General features: G+C 53.9%; 1 protein-coding gene across 1 annotated transcript in view; it reads right to left on the bottom strand.

The window, feature by feature from the left end:
• Positions 1 to 16,243, bottom strand: part of TRIM8 (tripartite motif containing 8) — a 30,433-nt gene extending 14,190 nt beyond the window's left edge. Inside the window, exons 1-2 of the mRNA XM_059851870.1 lie at positions 14,972 to 16,243; positions 14,029 to 14,684 (exon numbers count right to left, since the gene is read on the bottom strand). Coding sequence (XP_059707853.1) covers positions 14,029 to 14,598 — 570 coding nt within the window. The 5' untranslated portion in view covers positions 14,599 to 14,684; positions 14,972 to 16,243. The remainder of the gene's footprint in view (positions 1 to 14,028; positions 14,685 to 14,971) is intronic.
• Positions 16,244 to 27,274: the final 11,031 nt, after the last annotated feature.

Genomic DNA, 27,274 nt, shown 5'->3' with positions numbered 1-27,274 from the left:
GCAATGACCTGCAGCCACGTGCCCCATCAGAGTCTCGTTTGGTGAGCCAAAGACAAGGGGTGAGCTGCACAAGGCACCTCTCCAGACTCAGGCAGCACTAGAAAGAAAACCCTCCTTTGATTTAAAGGCCATGATTTTATTTTTTTTCCTCCCAACTGATCTAGTTAAACTTCCAACCGCTCAAGGCTATTTTAATTTGTACTGGTAAGTTAAATCAACACAAACAAGGACAGAACAGGTTTATATGCACGTCTATTACTGGCCTGCACCAACTAAAGTGCAGCTCCATTTCTCCAGGCAGCTTTTTTTTTTTCTCTAATAAAGATAAGGGGGACATTTTTGTGCACCTCCAACTGACAAATGGAGCCTGAAAGTGAATTGGGAGTCAAAGCCTTGAGGAAAGTCAAGGTGACTTATGCACCAATAGGCTGGATTCAAAGAGCTTTGCAAAAATGCAGATCAACTAACAAGATTTATAAAACTCGTTAGGGGCTTAGAGGTCGCTTAATTCTCAAAGGTGCCAAGGAAAGTGCCTGACTTGCAGAAGGATGGATGGGGCTTACAGAGGTGGCTATCTCAACCTTTCAGTTGCTTCAAGAAAAGCGGGCTCAATTTCTCTTGGAAATGAGGTTTTGACATGCCAAAATGTTTACTGTGAGCCTTGGCTCCTCCATCATTTACTTTAAAGAAAAAGAAACCAAGTCCTGTTGCTGCAGACAACTGTTAGAAACATCTACAGAAAGCCACAGCAGAATCTGCTGCTTCAGCTCACCAGCGCCAGACACCACCCAGAGGAGTATGAGACCAGATTCAGCACACAAGCTGGAAAAAACAGAAGCGGGGAAAAGACTTTGCTCTTCTACAGCTCCCCAGTGCCTGGCATTTTGCAGGCTGGAAGCAGCCTGTCAGCACCTGTGGGCAGCCAAGGAAAGGTACAGCGAGTCCATCCACCCCAGTGACCACGACCACAGTCTGCTGAGCACCAAGGACCCTCCATTGCCTCCCTGCTGGATTTTTTGTCTTACCAATTTTTTTTTTTTTTTTGGTGAGGTGGTTGTTGAGAATCTGAAAGCCCGGATTATAATCTTTATGAATCCCATAGTTAGATCGCGCTGAACAGCAGCCCAGCAATACCAGATGTTCAAACAAAGCTGCCAACCGACAGCTGTCTGCAGCTTGCAGCGTGTTTTTACTTTAAAATGCAAAATGATACCAATCTATATTAAAAGAGAGACGTTCAGAGCCTTGCGATAGCAGCTGAAGCCGCGGATATTGCTCTTTCACGCAGGGTGTGGCAGCAGAAGGAAATATCTCAAAAACTACTGCTTAAGCCACCCTCCCAGCCCCCCCAAATCCTGGCCCCTTTCCTAATGGGAAAGAGACTCACGTTACTGCCTGAGTGCCGTGAATGTACCAGTGCGTGTCCAAACAAGCCAGCAAAAAGAAAAATGCAGCATGAACAAACAGTGTCTAATGAAGGATGCCAGAACGAATCTGGGTGCTGCCCACACCTGGCTCTCAGCGGCATGGGGAGGACAAAGTGACACATGGGGGGATGGAGGGAACCAGTCATGGGGTGGAGGGTGCAGTGCAGCCCATCCTGCACCAGTGACCAAAGTGGGACAGGAAATGTTCCTTCTGGCAGCACAGCATTGCCAGTGGAAAGGTGGGATGGAGGGGCATCTTCCACTGCCCCGGCCCTGTCTGCTGAGTTTCTCACCTCAGGTTGTCCCACATCCCTCTAAAACACACAGGGATGCTCTGGTCCCACTGGAGAAACTCTGCCTGAGTCTCCTTGATGTGAAGCAGGTTTTCAACTTGCACTGCTTTGTACCTTTATTTTTTAGGCTGGCTAGGACCAGCACAAAGCCCTACACCCTGCAACCTTTTCTGCACACCAGCAGCTGGAGAAGGCAAGAACTGGAGCTCAGCCTTGCTCTTCATTATTTCTCCCTCTGGAAATGCAAGCCACCCAAAATCACCACATTTTGGGGATGGCAAGTCCCGAATACAGTAGGCATGGCACAGTACTCCTGGCTTGCAGGAATTGTGCAAAAAGTGCTCTGACTTACTCGAACGTGACGTCCCAAATTCCCCACCAGCCGCGATCACAGGAAATCTTTGGGACCTGTCCCAGGGCTGCCTCATTGTGCTCCGAGCAGCAACAGCATGAATGAATCATGCTCCACAACGTGACACCCAGCTCCCAGCAACGTATTCGGGACCAAAATATTTACGTTGCAAATGAGTAAGAATAGGACCAGATCCCCTCCCCAGCCTGGTGATATAAAAAGGCTAACCTGGTCTTGCATTGAGTAAGTGGGTGGCAGAAGGATAGGAAAACAGGAGGCAGAGATCAGTCCCATGTCTTACAGCCTGGATGTGCCCAGCAATGCTGAATCAGAGCTCTTCCCAGTTACAGCAAAACTCCAAAGTGGCAAACACTGAGACCACAAACCCTGTAGTACCACGCTCCCTCCGGGTGACAAGTCAAGTAGCATGCTGGGACCTGTAGTTTCCAGCCAGCCAGCCAGCAGCAAAATGCCATCCCCCAGTAAACACATCTCAAAGTGATGCAAGGTCTCCAAACTCCTGGCAAGGTGCCAGCAGTGGCTTCCTGTTGGCAGGCACTTGGCCAATTCCCATGTGTTGCACTAGCCCCCTTTCAAGGAGAAGCCAAGAACCCACACCCTACAAATCCCCTCGCCGCTGACCTGCAACCTGCCCTTTCTGAAGCGACGTGTCTGCATGGACTGCAGGATGCTCCCAGAGCTCTGGTGCAGCCCTGGCCCGCAGGAGACGTCAGTCCTGCTCCTGCCTGGCTGTTGAGCCCCTCCACATTTGCTCGATGGCACTGCAATGCCAACCCCAGAGCAGGACCCTGCATCCAGTGCTGGTCACACTTCAGCTACATAAAGCCCAACAATGCATCCCTCGAGGGGTCCCATAAAGATGCCACTGAAGCAATCAGAGTCTTAGGCAGCAAAAAGCAACTCACTGGTGTGGTGTTTTCAGTTAGAACAGCACAAGCAGGCAAAGCTCCCCCAAATCATCATACTAGGGTGGCAGCCACCTTCCCACAGGATCCCAGATGGGCACACAGCCACCCCGGGAGTGCTGTCACCCTGTGCTCCAGCAAGAGCAGACCATACATCACATCCTGGGGAACGTGGCACCCCTCTCCTTGCCCGCTCACCCTCCCTGCTGCGGAGGAAATTGTGCGCCCGGCTGATGTCAGGAGGCATCACTTCACACAAAGGCCAGGCTTCCTGGCGGGGAAGGGGTGGGGGAGTGGGGAGGAAGGGGAAGAGGAGCCTGGGGCAAAGGCAAACAGCATCTACAGCTCCTTGTGTGTGCAAAAGGGGCAGCAGCAGGGGACAACATGGCCCCTTCTACTTCAATTGCCCTTGCACCCGGGAAAGAGAGGCAACATCGTATTTCCTAGTGCCCTTCACAGGAGCCACAGCACTGCCCTGCCCTGCACCCTGCGCAGTCCTTTAAGAATGCACTGAAAAGAAGGGACTCAAGTTTATTTTAATTTGCTTTTGCAAATAAATCGCTTCCATTTTCTACATGCTAGGCTGTGGCTGTTGCCAACCAAGGGACACAGCTCCCTGCTTAGCACCCAACCAGGAGAAAAACAGTTCTATGACAAGATCTAACATCAGCACCCTCAAAATCGGCACAAGCATGCACCCCACCTATGTCCTGCTTACGGGTGGCTAAATACTCATGGTACCCATTAACTGATAAATACAGATAAAAATAACATATTAAGGACCAAAGGCAAGAGTAATCAGCAGCCCTCATTTCCCAAACTCCTCTCCCCATTACGCTCCCCAAAGCTGAGCATCTTTCAAAACATGGCCTATCACGGTACCCACAGCATCAATATGACCTCCTGCTTCAGCATCTCCTCTCCTCCTCTACCTCCTGCAGTCTCAGCTCACCCCCAGGCACTGAAAGAGACTGGTGGCCAGCACCAGACTACAATGCTTTTGTCTCCAACTCAGCCACTCTCTCAAGGACAGGAGCACTCTGGATCAGCTGCACAGGGACCAGTGAAGAGGGCCCAGCCGTAGGGGACCTGCAGGATGTGGTCGATGTTGATTGAAAAGGGAAATCACTGATATTGCAGAGGGCAGCCAGGGAAGGTGGACTTTGGATGTAGGCACCGCCAGGGAATAACTGTAAAGAAGCAAACCCTGCTGCTCTCCTTCAACGTGCTGACTTGTGCTCCTAGGAGAAGGCCTGTCATTGGTTTTTAATCTCACCCGATTACGGACCAGGCTTTGACATTATTGATCTCAGGCCCCTGAAGTATAATTTATCTTCTGGGTTTGACTCGGCCATCAGAGCTCGACAGCTCAGACCCCAGTCAGCTCCATCCTCCCAGGGAGCCAGGACAACTGCTCTGCACAACTCCAGTCCTGCTGATTCACATGAGCCATATTTGATGCGCAGTTTCCGTTCTCAGGTAAGGTGTCCTTCACTCTCTGCCTACCTGGCATTTCATTTTCTGACTCAAAAATCCAGTTCCTCAGGTCTCTGGCAGACCAGTACTGCTTCCTCAAGCCTGGCAGTCCAAGGTGCCTCTAGTGTGCCCTGCTTCCCCCTTTCAGTTTCATTATCCTCTTTCAAAGAGGATGCGGCGGAGACACAAATCTTATGGGATGTACTGAGAACTGCACAGGGACTGGGGGAGCAGTGCCAGCAGTCAGTGTACAACCAGAGAAGCCATTTCTAGCTGTGACCCACTGCCATTTTCTAGAGCAGAAAGGACCAACAACGGCAAGCTCCTCATTCCCTGGTGAGACTGTACCCACAGAAAAACCAGGTAGCTATTGTGGCTTTGTGGCGGCTTCCTCTTACCTGCCAGCCAGCACAGCTGCCACAGGGCCAGCTCGTGACTTTTGCTTGACCTTCAAAACGTCAATGCCTGCTCCCTCCACCAGACCCAGAAGAAATGGGCTGACGGGCTCCCTTTCCCCTGGATACCTCCATCCCCCACCAAACTGACAGACGCTCCCAGCCTCCACTGTTTGGGAAGCACAAGGTTTTCCTCAAATGCCTTTGTCAACAGTTACTGGATGCAGCGCGTACATGAAGGCTGTCTTTTCAGATGCCTCCCGTCTCTCTCTCCTGCAAAGGCAGGCCTTGTGTTTTGGAAAGGAGGAATATTTCCTGAGGAAGGCTCCAGTGGGCAGTTTTAATGCAGAGAGAGAGGAAGGTGTAGTTTTTGTTCTTCACCTTGTTATCATTTATCATATTGCTGAAAAGCACTTTGGTAAATGGAGATTAATACCATGTGCATTCATAGATTGTAGCAGGAACCAGCCATGGGGAGGACCAGGGGAGGAAATGCCAGGATGGGGGCAGCTAGCAGGGTCCATATCCTGCAAGGTACCACCATTGGCAAAGAAAGCTCCAGTCTCCAGGATTGCTTCCCCACACTGCCAGGGACTTCCTGACTCCTAGCAGGTCTCCCCACCTCTGCTTACCTCTAAATTAGGGTAATACCCTGACTTCCCCATCCAGACTTTAGATTGTTGCAGAGATTAAAGTGATGTTTATCTCCCCTGTTCTAAGTAGAAACCTATAAATTCCTTAGCTGGAGGACAGGCCTTGATTTTACCTCCTGGGCTTACATGCTCAGGAATTGCATTTGGAAAGGGGTGGTCTTCATACCAGGCACTATTTCCAGTTCCCTGCCCAGATGCCCTGTTGTGCAGGATGCCAGCAGGCAGAGGCAGGAAAATAGCCCCCAGATGTGCTCTCATTCCCTTGATGGGGCATGCTCCATCTCCACCCCCTACAATCAAACAACCTCTGACCAAAACAGAGCTCATAGGCCTCAGCCACCCAGTCACAACAGTGCAGCTGTGGCAGGAGAGCTGCAGTAATTCCCTCCTGGATCTGGCCACCCCCATCACTAAGGGCTAGCACAATACCAGAGGGAAGGGGGAGCGCAGCACCCGCCCCCGCACTGTCCCCAAAGGGTCTGTGAGGGGGACAGAGACCTCGCAGCACATTTATTCCGCTCCATCCATTTGAGAGGCACGCTTCAAGGGGCTTTTTGCCGTCAGAGGCGGGTGCACCAGGACAGGAAAAGAACAAAGGGAGGCACCGGCACCCCCAGCCCTTTGTCTGAGCGCAGAGGAGTTCACCTGCAGGGAAAACCTGCTCCCACTGCAGAGGCAGCAGCTCCACATGGATTCAGAGGGGGAGTGGGATGCGGCCCCCCCTTGCAGCAAGAGGATAATGAGCAGAAGGACGCAATCACATTACCCTCTCTCTCCCCTTGCCACACGCACAAGCCCATTACAGCGCACGCCACCCCCCCGAGTTACCAACAACCCAACAAACGCAACCAGCAATAAAAACCATTGCCACAGAAATATCAACCCACCCCCCTGTGTGATCGATCTGTGTCTGCGTGTGGCCCAGCACCAAACCCTGCAGCTTGGCTCCACCGACCAGGATTGACTGGGAGGGAAGGGGGTGGGAGACTAGTGTCCAGGGGATGGGGTTTTAAAGCCACACAATAACTGGCTCAAATGAGGGTTTGGATTAAGCTGTCGTACGGCAAAGGAAAACACTGCCTCCATTAGGACATGCAGGATTTTCCTTCCCTTTCTCCAAAGCTACAGCTCCAGGATGAAGCTTCCAGGTCACCCAGGCAGGGAGAGGAGAACTGGGTGATGCCGAGCAAATGGGGGATCCTGAACAGGGAGAGATGGGTAGAGGGAAGAAAAGGCAGATCAGCCCTCCCGAAGCCCCAGATCATACAGTCGGCTGCTCTGACAATGTTTACTCATATTTCAGAGAGACACAGCCATCCGGAACATCACTCCCTGCCAACTGCCTCATCTGGAGCCATCCACAGCTCGGCTCTTCTCAGCCCGCTCCAGAGACAGCCCCCCCATCAAAGCATCCACACAGCAAGAAACTGAAAAAGGAAAGGTAGGGGGAAGAGAAGAAACAGAGAAATTAAATTAACTCATGTTTTGGGTTTTTTTTAACAGTTCTGGTACATCATCTCAGCAAACAGATGACTTGGAGTGTGCTTGGAGTGCAACAGCACCGCTGCAGAGTGCAGGGCACTGCGCTGAGCTGGGAACTTCTGCTCATGTTACCATCACAAGAGAATCACAAGACAGAAGAGGGACAACCATGATGCCCTGGTGAGAACAGGCTGAAGCTGTCCTTATCAGAAAGGATCCCGGACTGAGAACCTCTTCCCTGAGTTCATCTGGGGGACATATGTAAAAACTTTTGCGTGCATCCAGAGTCTCATGCCTGTGAATAACCACCCCTCCCTCCATATTAGGGACCAGACATCTCCTCCCGTTCCCAAGCTGGATGTAGCTCTCCCAGGAAAAGGAGGGGTAGCTGCCTCTGTCCTTCCATGGAGGAAAGGGAAGGGCAGGACATCCCTGGTCCTGCAAATTTTACATCTCCCACCAGTCCCTCAGCATCTTCCTTATCCTCTCTTCCAGCAAACAGAGGTTCATTGCAGAAAATTGGCTATCACTGCAAGCACACTCAACAGCACTGAGTCCTCTGTGCCATCCCCCTTACTTCAACCCAACCAGCATCTCCTCAGCCTACAGGCTGCTGATAAATGCAAGAAGTTGACAAAGTCACCAGAACCTAGCCCAGATCCATAGCATTTTTTTTTTTTTTTAGCAAAAAAGCCAGGCCAGACCAGATTCTGCCCTAAAGCCTTTGTGGCAAAGCAAAATCCTGCTCCAAGTGTTTATTTATAAATCTGTACATACATGTACATTTGAATTCTGACAGAATTAATTCTGGCATCCAGCTAATTCAAAGCATTCCTCCCCCATCACACTACTGTTGCAGGCCAGCCCTGCACAGAAGCTGATTATAAAATGCTGCACTAGCCAGGCATTTCTGCAAAGGCTTGTGCTATTGAGCATTCAGTCTTTCCTTGCTTGGCTATTTCATTGTTTCGGTGTCGATCCCTCCTCTCTTGCCCTGTGTTTCCTGGTTACTTTTGTCCCTGCTCTGGAAGCACTGCTGCTCTCAGCCCCATTTCAGCGTCAGATTGAAAAAAAACCCAAAACAATTACATGAAATTAAAGAGAAGAAAAGAAGAAATTATCATCATGTACCAAGATTTCCAGTAAACAGATAGGTAACGAGCAAAAAATAGGCCAATATGCTGCAAGGCAAGCTGCAGACAGATCTGGGGACAGAAAACCCGCTGCCCACCTCCCAAGCACAGCTAAGAAATCCCTGTGTGGTCACACGCTGTCCTCTGGAGCAGAGAGGAGAGAGGTCAGGGCAGCCAGCACTGTAAGAGCCTCTTTATTCTTGGGCAGTTGCACGAATCTGATCACTTGTGCCCTTTGTGAGACATGGAAATCTGCCTTCTCCTCCCACCCCCTTCGCCAGCCCCTCTTCTGCTCCTCCTGCTCAGATGGGGACAGAGACAACTCCTTGGCTCCAGAGGCAAAGACCAAAGCAGCAGAGAGGCTGTGGATGCCCCTCTGGCAGGACCAGGCCCAGACAAGCACACGGGAGACCTTGAGAATAGCGCTTTGTTGGAGCAAGGGCAGGGGAGAAGAAGGGAAGGACAGTCCTGGGGCTTGCACATTCCTTGAAGGGCTCACCCAGACTCCCTCGTGTGAGGCACGAGGCTGAGGGGTGGAGACAAGTCCAGGGTGTCCCACTGCAGTTCATGCCTCTCCTACTTCTCCCTCTCCATCATGCTCATGGGCTTCAGGAGAATGGCACGCTGATCACCTCCGTGCCAGCAGACACATGATGCTCACATAAGTATCACATGATACATTTAGATTAAACAAGGGTCTGCTCTAAGTTCATTATACCCTCATCACCACACAAAGCTGGGCTTAGACCTCCTAGTTCAGAGACCAGACCACGACACCTCTATCTCAGGGGCTCATTCAAAGTCACTGCTTAGGGAGGGCTTCAGGGTGGAAAGCTCTAGGTAGGCCAGGGAGGTCTGGTGAGCAGGGCTGTAAGCCTGGGCTACATGTTGTTGCTATTCCTTGCAAAGCAGCTCAAGCAGCTCAGGAACCTCAAGGAACCTTTTCTCATCTCTCCTCTTTCCACCTCACTCAGACAGCTCCCATCCACACTGCATTGTCCCCTATGGGAAGAGAGCATTCTCCACAGCAGCCCCTGTCCTACTCCTTTACCAAGGCTGTCCCCTCCACACAAGTCTCCTCCCTCTCACCCAAGCCACCAGGCTGCCTCCCAGCATTCTCCATCTCTGCTGTCACTTCTCGGATTGACTCTACACAAAAGACTTGCAGCTGCAGGTCTGGAGCAACCAGCCCCTGGCAACCTGACAGGTTAAGGGCACAGAAAATGTTCAAGCTTAGCAGGAAAGCAGCGGGGAAAAGCCCTTAATCCAAACCCTGTGGAGGCAGGAGACTGCTCCAGTTCAGCCAAAGATCTGGGACTGCCAGGATACCCATTGCTGCTTGGCCAGCAAACCCAGAGGGGTTTGCAGCAGAGTGGCTCAGCCCCCCAGACCTCTCTAGGGCAGCTCAGGCTGCTACGGCTTGAACTGAAATCTGCTGCCCCTGACAACACTGAGCAGCAAAGCCTGACAGATCCATGTGGTGAGTGGCACGGAGCTCGAAACCAGGCTAGGTGGGTGCTGGGATTTCTGCCACTGCCCAAGGCCCAAGAAGTCAGTGCTCATCATGGCAGCATGACCAACTGACAGCATCCCAGGGCACAATGATCAGCCACATTTAGGAGCACAGTACCATGTGCCTGGGCAGGAATTAGGGCATAAGCAAAGCCAGGGAAGGAAAGACCTGGGTTAGGCTGACCTAACCCTTGGGCTAGGCCGGCAGTTCAGCTCTGGGGTGCTGGTGGAAGTTCAGATCGCAGGCACAGGCAGAAGCTGCACAACTCCTGCTTTGTAAGGCCTGCTCCAAAAGTTGTCTGGGGACTGGATATGCTCAAAGAGTGCCACAGCAAACGCCTGCCAGGCACCAGCCACACCACCTCCAGCCACGAGAGCTAAATTAGCACTCAAGCACCCGGGCACTTGTACTCACAATGCCTGCAGTGAGCTGCGTGCCGTGCTCCTCATAAACAAGTCATCTGGAAAATAAGTAAGCCTGTAAAAATCCAGTCCATCACAAGTTACCAAACCTGTTTCAGAGTAAAACAACCTAGAGCAGCTCATGCCAGAAGCCTGGCAGTGAAGCTGATACCAAGCTTCCCCACCAGTGGGACTCCCTTGGTCCCAGCAAAACATCCCTGGCACTGGTGGCAGCATGGGGATGCCATGTGGGACTTCATGGTGGCCAAAGCTGGCAAAGTATCAGAGTTTCTTGTACAGACTTGAGATCCATCTCTTCTTGTGCTCCCACCAAGCACTCACCTTTTCTCGTTCTCATAATTTAGAAAGCACATGAGCTGGCCTTATGTGAGGTGCTGCCAAAGAAGAAAGCCCAAACCCACTGAACTGCACATGGAGCCAGCAACCCCGGTCCCTGTTCCCCTGGATTTGCTGAACATGCACTGCTCCATGGACAGTGCTGGATGCTGTTCCTACACACCTCCAGGAAGATTCCCAATGTTTTCCTCCAGGTCTCAGCACCACAATGCATTTTCTCCCACTGTATGTTCAAAGCCACCAGAGATCTTCAGAATGCGAAGAGATTTCTAGGAAGCTTGGACAGGGAGAAATCGATCTCCTTCTCCCAAAACAAAACAGAAGCAGAGCCTCCCTACCCAAGACCTTTTCCACTGGTGGCACCTCTAGCTGAGGACCGGCAGCTGGGAAACCTCTGAGCAAGCTCAGATGTACCTGGCCTCAATCAACCATGTCCCACACAAAGACAGGGCAGCCATGGTAATACTCCACAAGTGAGTCTCTTTCTCTGACTGCCGACTTCTAACCCATACTCGAATCCCAGCAATGTATTTTTCCCCTTTTTGGACGGAGAAAAAATAAAAAGCAACACATCAACCTCGCACTGGAGCAACTTGCTTTTTCAGCCTTAGAAGGAGGTTCCCCCATGCAGGCAGGAGGCACGTGGCTAGGGCAGCAAAGATGGAAGAAAAACAGTTTCATTTTGAGACCTTGAAACAAACAAAACAAGAAGAAACAAAAAAAAAGAAAAAAAGAAAATAAAAAGAAAAAAAAAGAAAAGAGGGTGCCTCGTTGGCTTTTCTTTCCCCCCCTTTCAAGCACTACAAAAACAGGAAACAAAGGAGAAAACATCTCACGGGGGGAAGGGGAGGTAAGCGCTTTATACGCCCACGAAAGAAAGATTAACCACATATTTTATTTACTGTTTGTATTACAGTTGCACCATGGAGTTCAACTAATTCCGAGCCAGGGCTCTGCGGGTTTGTGCAGCACCTAACGCTGAGCAGGGTCCTTCCCCCAAACCCACCAGGCACATGTTCCACTTCAGGCAAACCCTGCACTGACACCCCCTTTCTTCTGGCAGACACCCACCTCCAGCCTCCTTCACCCAGCCAGAGCACTCCTGCCCCACCTTCCAGCTCAGCTGACAAAGTGCTGGTGCTGTCCCCAAGGAGTTTTGAGTCCCTTTTCCCCTTCAAATTGGTCTGTAACCAGGGGTAAGGTGCCCTTTGAGGAAGGTTGGCAACACAGCCAGAGGAATAAATGCTAAAAAAGCAGAGTGTATGGGGAGCATGTTTGCAGGCTCCAGTCCCTCCTCCGGACGATGGGTCCCCTCCACAGCAAGTTGATGTTGCAACCCTCACACTTGCAAGTCCCCTGCACCAAGGTCAGGGCTCCGATCCTCCCAACTTTGACTCATTTCTCAATTAACGGCTTTCTGCACACAAGCCACACATGGAACAAACCTCTCACAATGGAGCCTCCCCCGGACCTCCCAAGCCCAGTGTTACTCATCTGCCCCCCTAGTCCCAGTCCATCTTTTCTTGGGATGCTCCAAGTGCGGCTCACCGCCGCTGCAGGGTGAGCAAGCAGCCAGGAATCCCGGGCCCGGCTCCCGCAGGCAGGAAGCCGTCACCAGCTGAGCTCATGCACCCTAATTCAGGAGCCGACGAGGCGAGGCCACCTTCCTTGCTGGCTGGCAACCGGCAGCTTTCAGCTGGAGACCTAGCCATGGCCATGGAGCAAGGGCTGGAAACCTGCTGGGTGCTTTTCCCAGGGGCTCATCCCTGCTCCAGCCACTTTGTGGAAGAACTGATTCAACTATAGGGAGGATACTTTGGGCTCACCGTCCCCCAGCTTGGTGCTGTCCTTCACTGACCCAGACTCCGTGCACCCAACTGAGCCACGCGCCCAGCGGGAAGAGACAAGCTTATCATCACAGAGAAAGGAAATTAAGATAACGTGGCGATGGAGGTACCGAGGGATTTGGCCAAGGTCACAAAATAATTCCATGGCTCTACGCTACAACCGTCTAACACTTTTGGTGTCTGGCCACATATCCTAAAATTTCAAGCCAGGGCCAAAATCCAGCCTAGGCAGTGGCAGATTTCTGCCAGGTCATTAGCAGTGTGCATCCGCAAGAAGCGGCAAACATCCAGCCATAACAACGGCAGCAACAACAAAAAAAACATGCAGCAAGAGCGGGAATAAATGAGATCAAAGTGTCCTGGAAAAGGACCTGGAAAAATAGTTTTGGTCCCTGGCTAAGGCTCCTGGGAGATGCACATGAGAACCCCATTCCAGCCCTGCACAGCCCTCCGGAGGTGGCTCCCCACCCTGGCAGAGGGAAACCAAAATGACTCCCTATAAATAGAAGCAGAAAAGCGCTTCTCCAAAAGACTGACTGGGTCTTTCCCCTTCCAGCGTGTGTGGCGGAGCTGCTGGCACCTCCGCGGAGGTCCCTGGTTTTCCCCCAGAAAACCTGGAGGGGAAAATAACCTTCCTGTGAGCTCAGGCTGGCTCCTCTCTACACAGAGCTGCAACCCCCACCCCACTCCCAGGCCTGGCCATCCAATTGGAAAGTAATTATACTGCAATTTTTATTTATGACTTCTTCGGTTTTTTTTATTGCTAAATGGTGACTCATTTTGGCAACATTAAAATACACAGGAAATCATCCCCATTTTACAGTAATCACCATTCAATTCATTGTTAAATATTTATTCGGCAGACAAACTCTGAGCCTCTTTCGAAGGGTCGGAGGGGAAGTGGAGGGGCAACTCTGAAAAGGGGGAAGGTGGTAGAAGGGTCATGGCAGGGCTGGCCGCAGGGCTGGTAAATGCCTGCCAGAACTGGAGGGTGGGGAGCCAGGGGTGAAAGCTCCTGCCAGATGGCCTGGCCAAGAGCAAAATACAGACCCACTTTCCCTCGAATCCAGCACAACAGCCCAAGCTGCTCTAGGGAGAGAGGCAGCCCTGTGCCCCCTAATAAAAAATCACATTATTTGGCCAAACCCCAAGACTGAATCCCCACCAGTGAGACGTCATGGGTCTCTGACACGTCATGGGTCTCTGACACGAAGCTCTTCCATTGCCGGGGGGAAGAGGATGGCGGCCACCGGCCCCAGTGGGAGGCAGTGGGAAGAGCAGGCAGTTTGACATTCATGGGCCTTACAATGGACAGGGTCTGCTCCTGCAGCTGCTTTGTCCTCCCAGGAAGCCCAATTTTGGGGTGACTCGACCTCAGCTGCAGGCAGCTCTTCTGCCTTCCCCCAAACAGCTGCATAGCCCAGCACAAACCTGGCAGACGGCCCCTCCAAATGCCCCTGGCCCAAGACTGCAAACCTTCCCTGCAGAGTGCACACCCAAGGGGCTGTAGGTCCCACAGCTCAACAGCTACAAAGGCCCCCCAGCACAGACACCTTCCCTGGGGAGCCCCCATGGCACCCACGGGCTCTGTCCCCGTTTGGCTAGGAGGCCACCCAGCATGTCTGCCACAGGGGGACCCCGGGCGGAAGGAGGAGCAGTGCCAGGATGGATTTTGTGTAGGTCCTACACAAACACAGGGGAACAGACATGGCAGGGAAAAAGGTGGCTGGGTGGTCCCCAGGCTGGGCAAACCCAAGCGTTGGTTGGACTCACCCGGATCTCATTGCGGCGGATCTCCACGTCGCAGACCGAGTGTCCCTGGTGGGCCCCGCTGTAGTAGCAGCAAAACTGGCACACGGCCACCTGCTCGGCCTCGCAGTGGTACAGGCGGTAGGCGTTGTGCTGGGGGCAGCTCCAGGCCCGCACGTCCTCTGCCTCCACCAGGAGATGCCCCCGGGCCGTGGAGGGCTGCTGCAGGTGGGTCTGGACGTGGGACTGGCAGCACGGAGCTTCGCACCTCAAACAGATCTTCTGGGCCGGCAGCGGCGGGCCGCGGCGGCAGAAGACGCAGTGCAGGACTGAGGGGGGCTTCTCCAGGTTGAGGGAGTTGAACTTCTCCACGATGTTGGTGAGCTTCAGGTTCTTCTCCAGGTTGGGCTTCTGGTTGTAGGCCTGGTTGCACTCCGGGCACCGCACCAAGCCCGACTCCTTGGCCCACGCCTCCCCGATGCAGCCCCGGCAGAAGTTGTGCTTGCAGGGCAGCTGGACCGGCTCCACAAAGACATGCAGGCAAATGGGGCAGATGAGCTCCTCTTCGAAGCAGTTCTTCCAATTCTCGGCCATCTCTGCCGGCAGCTCTGTCAACGCTTCCCCCCAGCCGCTTCAGTCGCTCAGTGCGGTCTAGGGGCGGACGCCGGGGTCTGTCCTCCCTGAAAGGGGAAGGCTGAGGGTGAACGGACAGGCTCCCCCCTCCCCGCAGCACACGCCATAAATAATAAACCGCAGCAGATTTTAAAATCGGGGATAAAATAAGCCACAGAGCAGCACTCTAGGAATATCCGGCAAGAAAACGCAACGTTCCCATCGCTTCGTTAAAAAACAACACAAATGGTCAAAAAAACCCCCAACATGATCCCGTTGGACTTACAGCCCAAAGTCCTAACCACCCCTAAAACCATTTGCCCCTTTTTACCCCAGAAGGTGAACTGAAACTTACCAAAGGTTGAAAAAAATCCATACAAAATCCAGCAGCAGAGTCCAAGTTCCATATAAAGCTCCTAAATTTAGCGCTCCGGATCAGATTTTTCTTTTCTTAGGTTTGCAACTGACATTCAATATTTTAAAGGGACTTTTGTCCCCCACCAAACCTGGCCAACAGCTGAGGGCAGCGACTCGCTCGGGCTTTTTTTTTTTTCCCTTCCCTGTATTTCTCCTCCCTCTCCCCCTGATGGGAGTTGGGAATCAGAGTCTTTTAAAGGAAACAGATCAAAGGGTTAAGATCCAAAACGGGAAAAGGAGGAAGATTAAAAAAATAATAATAATAGCGACGATGACGATGGCGGAAAAACGAATTCTCTCTGCGGCCCCCGAGATTTGCTTCTAAATCGGAGGAGCAGCAGGGAAAAAAAGGAAGAGAGGGGGAAAAAAGACAAGACAGGAAAAAAAAAAAAAAAAAAGAAGAAGAAAAAAAAGCTCTCTCGCCTGCTTCGAGATTGCGAGGTCTTGAATGGGAGAGCTCGGTCATTCAGAGCAAACGCCAGCCCAGCACAGCCCGCCCAGCTCCTCCAACGCTCCCGGAGAGGGATGGGAGAGGGGACGGGCTTTGCCACGGGGGGTTCTGAGCCCCGCGGACCCCAAATCAACCTGCTCTCACTTCCCACCAGGGCTGGGGGAAAAAAGGCGCCCGGAGGGTCCGTCCTAGCCCGCTCTCATGGCCGGCCCGGGGGTCGCAAGCTCCCGATGGTAACAATGCTTCGGGGCGCACGGACGGCGCCCGAGCCGGCGGCGGAGCGCTGCCTTCCCCGGCGCGGCCCCGCCGGGAAGGGGCGAGGCGGCGGCGGGCAGCCGGGAGGAGCCGGCCGGAGCGAGCGGTTCCGGGAGAGCCGAGTCAGCTCTCAGCCATCTTGAGCTGCCCGGCTGAGAACGGAGACCGGGAGCGCGTTAAAAATAAAATTAAAATATAAATAAATATAAAAAAAAGAAAAGAGAAGAAAAAAGGGTATTTAAAAAAAGAAATTATAAATAAAGTCACCAGAACAACCCCGCTCCCGGGAGCCACCTCCTTCGCCTGCCCAGCGAGGCTCTGCGGAGGGGCTGCGGGGCCAGGCGAGCCCGAGCCGAGCCGCCCCGTCCCGGCGGGGCCGCTCAGCACAGCCCCCCGCGCCCGCCCCCGCCGCCTCCTCCAGCCATCTTGGGGTCGCCCTGGGCGCCGGAGCCCCACGCCCCGGCTTCCTCCCGCCGCCCCCGGGGAGGCGGCCGCGGCCGGGGGAGGGGGGGGAAACGCGGAGCGAGGCGGGTGGGGGCGCGGAGCCCCGCAGCGGGAAGGGGAAGGGGGGGGCGGCGCCTCGAGCTCAGCCCCGGCGCGGGGGGCCGGGGCGGCGGCGGGGGGCGGGCGGGGCGGCCATGGGGGCGGCGGCTGCGGGGATCGATCAGCCGGGGAAAGGGGTGCGGACGGGCGCGCCCCGCCCCGCTCGGGAGCCGGCCGGGGTGGGGGGGGGGCGGAGCGGAGGCGCCGGTGCCGCTGGGTCTCGCCGGGCGCTGCCGCCGCCGCCGCCTCCGAGCTGCCGCTGTGCTGCGGCGGGAGCGGCCCCGCCCCGCCCACGGGACCGCCCCGCGCGTCACCGGGCACCGCCCCCGCACCGCCCCGCGGCCCCGCCGCCGTAAAGGGGACGCGGCACCGCGGTGGGGCCCGGTGCCGACCGCTGCCGATCTCCGCCGCTGGCCTCGAGGAGGCCGGCCTTGGGAAGTCCCGTCTGGCCACTGCATCGGCCGTAGGGCCACCCTGCCCGGCCGCCAACATCCCTACGGGGCCCGCGCTGCTCAGGGTGCCAGTCCATAAAAAGGCTGATTGCCCTGGAACCAGTGCACATCTGGGTCACAGCTGGTGCTGGGCACCGTCCTCATCGCTGTATCCAACTTCCTCGCGGGCGGAACAGGAGGGTTCCCCCCACACTGAACTCTTCTCTCTGGCAGCTAGGGACGGGACCCGAAGAAATTGCCTGAAGATGTGTCAGGCGAAGTTGAGGTTGGACATTAGAAAAAGGTTCTGGTTAGGCACTGGAACAGGCTCCCTAAAGAAGTGGTCATACCACCAAGCCTGCCTGAGTTCAAGAAGCATTTGGAAAACACACTCAGGCACACTGAGGATGTTTAATTCTTGAAGATGATCCTTGTGGGTCCCTTACAACTCAGAATATTCTGGTATAAGTGCCCTCAAGAGCCTCCTGTCCCCTATTGGCTGGCTTCTAGATGTGTGTTACTTTGCACAGGACTGTTTAGGTGCATTTCCTCCCTGTGCAGAGTCACAGCCGTTTGTCCCCTGGGGTCTTTCCCAAACCAGAAGCCCCAGCACCTTCTGCCAGAGCTCGAGGCACAGAAGTGTCTCTGTTAACAGCTCTCCGACCAAATGTTTCCGCAGCTGTTTTGCGGGACACTGTATATCTAACCCCTGCTATATGTGCCAAGCTGCTGGGAATAAAGCACGTTTCTGGTGGAAATCCTTTTTGCACTGGCAAGAGTGTCAATGGCTCAAAACAAAAGTATTTACATCAAAAAATGCTCAGGGTCCACAGTCAGGTTTGTGGTGGAGTGACAAGAGGGCAAAGGCTCAGTCAGCAGTTTTGGGATCTGGCCCAAAGCTGACCCTTGGGTGACGCTCTCTGATGGCAATTTGCCTCTGGGAGGGATTTAGCAGGAATTCCCCATCTGCGGCCTGAAATGTCTGAAGACACCACTCAGTAGTATCTACTATAGCACCCGATATCCCAGTGCCTTGGACCACCCAGTGCAGCGTGCTGGAGGAATGAGCATTCCACACCACTCCCAGTATGGGGATTATCCAGGTCTTTCCACACTGTGTTTTACAGGAACCCCCTGTGCATGGGCATGGGCAGGCCCTGCCTAGAGACACTCTGATAAGGAGGCAGTGATGGCTTCTGCTGCACGACTGGGGCTCACCCTGTGTCACCCCTCGGCTGCCCCCCTCCATTCCTGCCCTCCTGGGGCTCAAGCGCCGATTCCTGAAAAGGGAGCAGTTTGCCATGTAATTCCTGTGCCAGGCCTTGGAACCCATGGGCTGTACCTCTCCTCCAGAGTTTTACAAGCCAGCCGGCAGCCAGGGCTGGTGGGAGCTGGGCAGGGCAGCATGAGATGTGTCAGAACCGCAGTCGACTGGCGGAGGCCGTGTGGAGGCAAACCTCTCCTCGAAAAGTCAGCGCAAAACTATTCATGACTCTCACTTCTCTATAAACACACACAGTACCAGACAGCCTCCGGTGACAGCCACTGTACCCACCCCAGACAGCACAGGGCTCTTCTGCAGGGGCTTCTCAGGCCCCCTGTACTCCCACCGTGGCTGCGCTGGGGAAGCTGGTTGGTATTTACCAGTACTTAAAAGAGGAAGGTGGATGGGGTGGGCCTTAGCCAAGCAGAAAGATGCACCCTACTCCTGACTGGGAATGCCTCTGTCCTGGGACTGGCACTCTGTCATCATACCCACATCTGGATGATGCCATCTCCCTGCCCATGCCAGAGAAACTCCCTTGGCAAGGGAAGCCCCAAAGCCAGGCTGGGCATTGCAGCCCTTCCACAACTAGCCGGAGCTGCCTGGAGGAGCTGGCTGTAGACAGGGCCCCCTCTGCCTACACAGCTCCCAAACCCCTTCCTGACAGTGTTGGGTGGCTGATGAAAACCAGCAGGAGCAAGCTGCAGAATGCCTGCCCATGCTTCACTCTCCCCTCCACCAGGACCTTGGTATGGGTCTCAGACCACGCCAAGGGGCCACAGAGGTGGTTTGAAGCTGAGTCCTGGTGTTCATCCCTCAACCTCCCCCAAGCCTCAGTTTTCCCAGCCACTGCCAGGCCATCATTCCCCTTTGCCAGAGGTCTCCCTTCAGCAGCCCTTAGTCCCGCTCTGGAATGACCACTTCCTGCCCCCTGTCTCCCCAGTAAAGTATCAGCATCTCTGCTGAGCCCTCAGTGAGCACTAGCTGGACTGCATGTACCCCCTGCAGAGCCTCGATGCTCAGGCACTTGTCACCGGTGTCTGGCATTGAGGTGGCATTGCCTGGTATAGATGATGTCCCTGGGAGCAGGGATGAGCTTGGCTGCTCCACAGAGCCGAGGTACCAAACTCATTTTGGTGTTTAGGGCTTGGGACCCTGCTGAGCTGATGGTAGAGGGGGGATGTTTGCAGAGATTTACAGAACAGTTGGCTCTTAATGTGACACCATCCCTGTCTGCCATGACCCTCCCTTGGGAACAATCCTGAAGGCACTGGCACCCAGCCCTGCACCTTCCCCAGAAGCCTTGAGCCCTCTGGAAGTGATACAAAGTGCTGTGTTTCTTGGGTCATTTATAACTCAATTAACCCATCAGAGAAAAAACATCACTCCCCTTCTGTCCCCTTCCATGTCAGGCTGGTGAGGTGTGATGGAGAAAGCTCCCTCCATCCTCTTCCATGTGATTAACACGCTGAAGGTTTTCACTGATGATTAAGTTTTAAGCTGGGTTTAAGGATGAGGGAACTTGCAGGGTGGCAACAGTCTGGTTTCCAACACTAAATCTGTCTGCTTATGGCCATCCCCTGTTCCTCTTTGGGATGGAGGAGGAGCAAAACAGCCCTGTGGACGAGGCACAATGCACAGGTCCGCATGGTCCCCTGCTGACCCAGCCCAGGACAGAACACCACCATGCACCACTTGTGCCCAGCCATCCCATGGAGTCACACCTGTCCCTCACACACTGTCACCTGCCTGCTGTGGCATCCACCCAGCCCGAAACCTTTTGGGAGAAGATGCATGTGTGTATGCAGTGTGTCTGCAGGAGAAACCTCCTGTTTCTGACATTAATAAAAAGGGACCAGAAGCAGGGTGTGCAGCCTGGTCCCCACAGCACAGAAAGCAGGTTCCCAGCCCCCCAGGCACTGGGATCCAGCAACACCCACATGTGACACTGGAAGCTGGGAGCAGGTCTGGAATGGTGTGCTGGGTGCAGAGATGGTAAGGCCCCGTGGGAGAGCCTTACCCTTGTGCAATGGGTGTGCAACTGAGGCTCCTCTTGGGGCAAAAATGCTGGGCTTTCTCCTTTCCTCCCTGAGCCTAAAGCATGGGCCAGAGTGGGTATAGAGGGCTGGCCAAGGGGGACTGCATGTCAGGGTGTTGGAGGGGAGCTCTGCTTTGGTTCGAGCAAATCTGGAGTGTAACAGCCCAATCTGAGGCTGACTGGCCAAATCCAGGGGTGCACAGCCAGCCAGCTGTGGAGCAGGGATGATGCTCCAGGGCTCACCACCTTGGCTGAATTCGGGGTGCTGGTGGGTGCTGGTGAGCACGGCAGCAGGTCCGGCAGCTGCGGGGCTGGAGCAGGGGGAGCCCGGACGAGGGCCGATGTAGTTCCCTGCTTGGTGGGGTTTCTTTCTATGCAAATGCCTGGGAGCAGCTGCCCTGCCGGCGTGACTCATTTCCTGCTCTTGTGTCACATTCTGGTCAGGCCAGTTTGGCAAAGGCTTTCTTCTCTCCCTCCCTGGCTTCTCCTCCTTCTCTCCCCAACGCCGAGGGCTGGGATGTGCATTTGCTCAGTCCCTGGCAGGATGAGGCAGGATTTTCAGGAAACTGCGTCAAAGCCACAAAACCTCCATATATATTAAAAAAACCCCCAAAACAACCAAACAAAAAAAACCCAGCACAATTTTCTCTCATTCTTTTTTTCTGAGCACGATGGAGACTGGCGGCCAGACAGGCTCCTCTGCTCTTCCCCCTCCTGGGGAGGCTCCTTCCCCTGAGACCCAGGGGACAGGACCTGGCAGAAAAGCTGTAATAGTTTGCTGGGTGGACAAGGAGAAAAAATGCAGCTTGGTCTCATTTTACCTTCTGCTGCCAGTTGCAGAAGTGCTGCCAGAGCCGGGCTGCCAGTGGACAGCCTTTAACAGGGCACAGCTGGCTAGAGCATCCAGGGCAGCCGCCATCCCTGGAATTTGCCCGGCATTTCTTTTTCCTAAGCAGAACTCTGGGGCAGTCTCACCACTGCACTCTGAAAAATGTACTGGATGGGGTCAAAAGTAACTCATACATCTTAAAAGGCGTCTGGAAAGGATGGTAGCAATCGATAACAGACCCCAGTGTGGTGAGTCTCCCACCACAGGTTGGGAAAAGGGAAGGCAATTTTGGCGGTGAATCCCTCTGGCTGTTCCCACAGTCTGTCCAGGCTGGCACTCCCCAAAGCCCAGGCTGTGCCACAGGTAGGAAAGTTATTTTTTGAGGCATTTCCCACCTGATCTGTGTTTTAGTGGTGAGGTCAGGATTTACAGCCTCCCAAGTGGCCATGTAAACCCTCCTGCCCCGGGGCTCTTGCTTTGCTGTGTCACCATCCCCCGGATGCAGGGACACACACAGCCCCTCACTGCCCCCAAGGCTGGGGCAGAAAGCAGCAGCCCTTTGCCTTGAGCCCATGGCTACCAGTGGCCTGGTCCTCCCTCTGCACCAGCTCCTTCCCTGGTGCATGCTTCTCTGGCACAGCATCCCACACCGTAGTGAGGCATTTCCCTGAGGGAAAGATGGAGCTCCTCAGTGCTGCCAGCCCAGCAACAAGCTTGGGACATGAAGATGCCAGCCCCAAATATGATCATGGGAGACAGGATGGGAGCAGGATCCAGTGTCACCACCTCTATTCCCATCTGCAGTTCCATTCAGCCACTCTCCCACCAGAAGGCCCGTGTGGTCCCTGCCCAGAACAAGGTGTAATCTTTGCAATCTTCACATCAGTTTCTCAGCCTTCCTGTTCATTTTCTGCATGTTCCCTGCAATTCAAGTCAGCTCCAGCCAAAGGACCCAGTACCACACACCTGCTAAAAACCTGCCAGGGAGCTCTTGGGCTTTCCCGTGAAAGGCAGAGCATCCAAGGCTGCCATGCCCTGTGCTACCCCAAACCTAAAGCCCCAAAGCTGAGTGGTGCCACAGGGCTTCAGTTTGATGCAGCTGGGGGAAACTGAGGCAGGTGAGGACATAGGACTGCTCCAGAGCTGTGGCCCATGCCCTCACTGCTCCTGGGGTTTAAACTTCCTCTCAGAAAGCCTAAAAGTCTGTTTGCTCACAGTGAAGAGAAAAGCAGGAGAGCACTGGTATAAATTAGGTCAGGAAGCATGGCTAATAAACTGTCACTCCTGGTTGTGTAATGGGAGCAATTATTGGTTTAGGTTTTGTTAAGACACCAGGAAGGAAAACACGACCTGTCTGGGGGTAGGAGTGTGATGGCAAACAAAAAAGGAGGGTCCTGTTGACAGAAGGATGAAACTGCTTTTGTGTTGGAGGCATTTCTGTCTCATCCTGGTGTGTTGGCAGCCTGGGGCTTGAACAGACTCCTGCATGGGGAATGTAGGGAGGGGGTTCCCAGCTCTCTCTGTGCTCTCTCCTTCCCCTGGGCACCCCAGGGCTCCAGAGTCTCTAGGCAGGTGGTTTTAACCCCTCTGAAATCTCCCTGTCCACGATCCACTCTGCTCAGCTCAGCGCTTGGTGCTCGCTGTCCCCCCCACAGATCCTCCTTTGGGGCCCAGTGGGGACCTGTGGGCAGCAGGGCCCATGATGGGCTCTGCAGGAAAGCCTGGGAGAAGTGCCTGAGCTCTTCCTGCATCTGATGGCCCTCCTCTCCCTGTAGAGCTGCCAGGCTCCCCTTGCTGCCCCCTGCACTGCTGGCAGCAAACACCTCTCTCTCTATCCCTCCCTGCTGCGAGTCTCTGAGGGGAGAGACTGCTGGTGGGGGTCACCCAGAGCCTGGCCAGAACAAACTGAGAACCCTCCACAAACAAAACCCCAGGGCCCTGACAAACCTGTGGTGGGGACACCCACATCTCCTCCACGGGTGTCAGGAGAGTGGGAGGTTCCTGGAGTGAATCCAGCTAATGCACACCACTAAGGAGGGGCTGTGGCACCTGGCAGCCAGGGTTAGCCTTTAACCACCCAAAACATGTCAGAAAGGGAGAGGGAATTCTTGAGGCATCTATTAACATAAAAGGAGTCATACTTTACGTTCAGTCCCACTTATGGCTTATAAATGATTACTGCACCTTTTAATAAATGGTTAATCAAGTGTTAGAGTCCAAACAAGTTGATGGGTTGCTTATTACCACAGTTTATAACCTTTTATGAATGCCTTCTGTCGATGTGCTTATAAACATCCATACCAAGTACTTCTCATGTCTTGACACGTTGGTCACATCTGTTTGAAGTTTATTAACCCTTGAGCTGCTCGCTAAGGGCAGGCTGGGGGTATCCTGCAGTTGTTCTGTATCAATCTGTGCAGCTCGGAGGGCACCCCTGCACCAGCTGAAGGACGGTCTGGGGGGTCATCCCCCTTCATCCAAAAGAGGCTCCAGGCAAGCAGGATGCAGCTGCATCAGAAATAAGTTGGCAGTGGGGTGTTGCTGTCAGGGGTGCATTTTTTTTTTGCCACCAGGACAAACAGCCAAGGGAAGTCAGTGGGAGATTCTTCCTCTCTTGAAGTCACCGAGCCGAGACAGGACGTCGTCCTGGGCCGCCCGCTTGAATCAAAACCACAAGTTATTGGGCTCAGTGCAAGGGGAATTGGGGGAAATTCTCTGGTCTGCAAACACAGGAGGTAAGACACGATGATTTAATGGGCTTTTTTGGACTAGAAACTCACGGAAACATCCTTGGCCATCGCTGTTCCTGTGCAGCCAAAGCCCCCCTCCCACCATGTTGCAAATAATGAAATGAAACTTTCAACAAGCTGAATAATCAGAAAACAATTTTCCAATAAAATCATTCCCTGAAATCTCCTTTTAAGGCAAGGACTGGGATTCCCACTGCCGAGCGTGTTCCCAACGCCTCGCAGCATTGTTCAGCTGGCTGTGCTGGGGCTGGGCAGGCTGCCACACCGCCCTGTACCCCCAGGGATGCTCCCTGTCACACGGCCCAGCCGCCCCTCCACTCCTGAGCCCCTTTGCCTTTATGTTCCCCTTTTGCTGCAAGCTTCTGATAATATTCCTGTTCAAAAAGCAAGAGGGACATACAAGGTGCCATGGCCCCACGCTTGCTTCAGCATTTTCAACAGCCAGAGAAGGGATTTGTGCATTAAGCAGACAGGGATGATCCCAGCCTGGGCAGCAAGCTGGGTCTCCCAGGTCATCTTGGCCTAGGACACTCTTGGAGATTTTTTAATATCTAACCATGCTTTCTCCTTTGTTCCCTGCTGTCCAACCCTTCCAAAGAGGGTACCCCATCTCCTGCAGCAGGAGCATCTCCAGCACAGGACAGCCCTGCTCGCTGCCCTCCAGCAGGTTATGATTTGTGGCCAGAGTATAGAAAGTCTGAGGAAATGAGAATGCTGGGAAAGGGCATTAAAAATACTCCTCCCCTAGGATAAACAAAACCAAAACCTGAGGTACGCTTTCTTGGAAAGCCACTGTGGCAATGACTGCTGCCTGAAATGAAGCTGCAGGCAGTGCTTCCCTGTGGCAGGTGAGCAGTGGGGCATGGAGGGGACAGAGGGGACAAAGCCTGCACTGAGGCCACTGTGGCTGAGCTGCTATGGCCTGTCCAAACACTGCTTCAGTTCTTGTGAGCGATGAGGTGACAGGGCAAGGTGGTGTCATTTTTTTTCCCCAGTGCAAACCCTGCCTGACAGCAGAAACAGTTGCTCTGAAAGCTGTTTGGAGAAGCTGGGCTTTTAGGCAGGCCGTGGGTGCCCAGACAGGGAGCTGGGGCATGCAGGGGGTGTCCCTACAGTCTCCCCCCACTCCTGCCAGGTCCTGGTTTCCTACGCCAGACCTGGGGCTATGACAAGCAACAAGGATGCCTGCTGGCTCGCTGGTGTCCCCAAAGCTCGGCTGTGGGGCTGGGGGTGCTTGTCCTGTGCCAGAGGGAGGCAGCAGGATCTGGTCAAGCCTGGCTGCTCTGGGACCCTCTGCAGCCATGGCTTGGCCATCGGGCCTCCAGGAATACGGGGTGTTAACATGTTGGGTCCTATGCACTGGGTCGTGTTGGGAGCTTTTCCTCTGCACTGAGGTGCTGCTGTAGCCAGCTGTGCCACAAACATCAGCTGGGAGAGACAGAAAGCAGGAGAGAAATGAGGGAAAAAGAGGGGAAAAAGAAAAACCCAAAGGGACATGGTGTGCTGATCTGCTGTGAGCCCACATTTCTGGATGTTGTATGACACATCCTTGTGGAGCAGGGGGCTGAAGCATGCAGAACACTTCCTTGCCATGTCTGCACCATCCTGCCATGGATTAGGGGACGTGCCATGGGATAGGGATGTGCCATGGGAAGGGACATGCTATGGGGGTGATGCTTTGCAAGGGGGATGGGGGTCAGAACTGTTCCTGGGTGCCCAAGTCCAGTCATGTTGGCTCTGTCCTTGGTGGGCAGGGAGCACCACAGGAGTAGGAGCCCCTTGCTGTGGGGGATGCTGCCTTGTTCCCATAAGGACCCATAAGGGCCCATCTCCCACCCCACTCCATCTCCCTCTTCAGCTTCACAGGTGCACCCTCTTACCCACTGAGGTTCCCAGGCACTGCCATTCACTTCTCAGATGGGAAATGAGCCCCAGCCCTCTCTCTACACTCCAGAAAAAAAACACACCAAGAGAGGAGCGAAATAAACAAACAAATCCTTCCCTCTCCTGGCTTGGCATCTGCTCACAGCCCTTCCATTATTAATTAGAGAAGCTGCCGGCATTATTAGCAACAAACCGCTCCTAATGAAGTTCAGAGCCGCAGATCCAGGAGGGGCTCCCAGACACTGCTTTTCAGAAACCTTAATTAAATTCACTGCCCGAAGGTGCTTTTGGCTGGGGTGCAGGCAGAGCAGTGAGGCTGCCTGGGCTGGGCACAGCCGTGCATGGTGGTGGGCCTTGGGGGAAGGGTGCCAGCAGGAGAGGGGCACCCCACTGTGCCACAGCTCCACGGTCCCCTCTGGATTTGGGGGCAAATAGAGGAATCAGCTGGGACGCAGCGCTGCAAAGGGGGTACTGCCTGGCCACCACAGGAAAGGAACAAGTGGATAGTTAAATTCATTAATTAAATTTACTAAGTGGCTGACGGTGAGGGTTCCCAGCACTACGTGGGGTCCCTTGCTAGTCTGGCTCTGCCGTCCTTGCTGGGATGTCCTAGAGGGGCAGCCCTGTGCTGGTATATGCTTCAAAAACTAGGACGGCAAGAGGCGTGAGGGGTTCTTGGGCCATAGAACCAGTTGTGGGTGGCCTCTCCCCCCAAGCCCATCTGGGTAAATAACCTCACTGGGGAACCCCACTGACCATCAAGTGAGATGGTGAAACCTTACCAAGCTGAGGTGATGTTCTCTTTGTCACATCCAGCAGGGGCTGTTCTGCGCTGGCAGAGCTTGGAGATCTCACTGCTTTGCACTGCGGCTGGGACAATTTGTGTCTGGATGCAGCTGTGGGAGAGGTCTCAGGAAAAGGATGGCTTTCACTCCAAACTTCAAAGGAAAAGAAATCCTTGCAGAAACCCTTTCTGCTGATTGCTCCCCTTTTGATGCAGGGTGGGCTGAGATAACACCTGCAAAGAGCAAGTGCAAAACCTGCCTAAAGCTGGATTTTGGCTCTCCATGCATCCTTTCCTTTCCCTGTCATCCTTCCTCTGAGCACTGCAATCTCCCTTCCCCCCCGCCCAGATATTCCACCCTTTCTCTTTGGCCTTAAAGGCATTTATTACTGAGGAGTGTAAAAAGATTACTGCAAAATCGTTCTGTGTTACTGGGAAATCGTTGCAACATTAGCTCAGTAATATTTTTTCATAAGTGTTTGCTGTGTCTCTTCTCCAGCATATTCAGTCTCTACACACACATCCACACCCCCACAAATCCCACTGAAGCCAGGAGGCACTTGGCAGAGGACAGGAACACGGACCTGACCTGACACTCACCCCAGCTCCCTCCTTCCTGTGCTGGTGGACGAGGTTGCCATGTCTCAGCCAACTGGCTGCATCCTTGGACCCACGTGCAAGCACTCCCTATTCCAGCCTGTCCAAAGAGCACGGAAAACCCTGGCTGTCAGGGCACTCAGGCTGCCTTGACTCAAGGGGTTTTGCCAGCAGATGCTCATGAAAGATGCTGAATCTGGCAGGTCCTGGGACCAGTCATTTTGCTGGGTTTTAGGGGAAGAAAAGATCCCTTTCCCTCCCACACTTGTAGTCCAGAGGTCTGGGCAAGAGACCCCGCTTCCCTGGGAGCAGGGAAGAAGGTGTCAAGGAGGAGAAAGAGCTGCCAAAGGAGTCACAGATCTGAGCAGGAGACAGTCGGTTCCACCATGTTGCCCGCAGAGAAGGACACTGACAA

This window comes from Haemorhous mexicanus, chromosome 7, assembly GCF_027477595.1.
Source record: "Haemorhous mexicanus isolate bHaeMex1 chromosome 7, bHaeMex1.pri, whole genome shotgun sequence".
Taxonomy (NCBI): domain Eukaryota; kingdom Metazoa; phylum Chordata; class Aves; order Passeriformes; family Fringillidae; genus Haemorhous; species Haemorhous mexicanus.
This window is presented reverse-complemented; position numbering and strand designations above follow the sequence as displayed.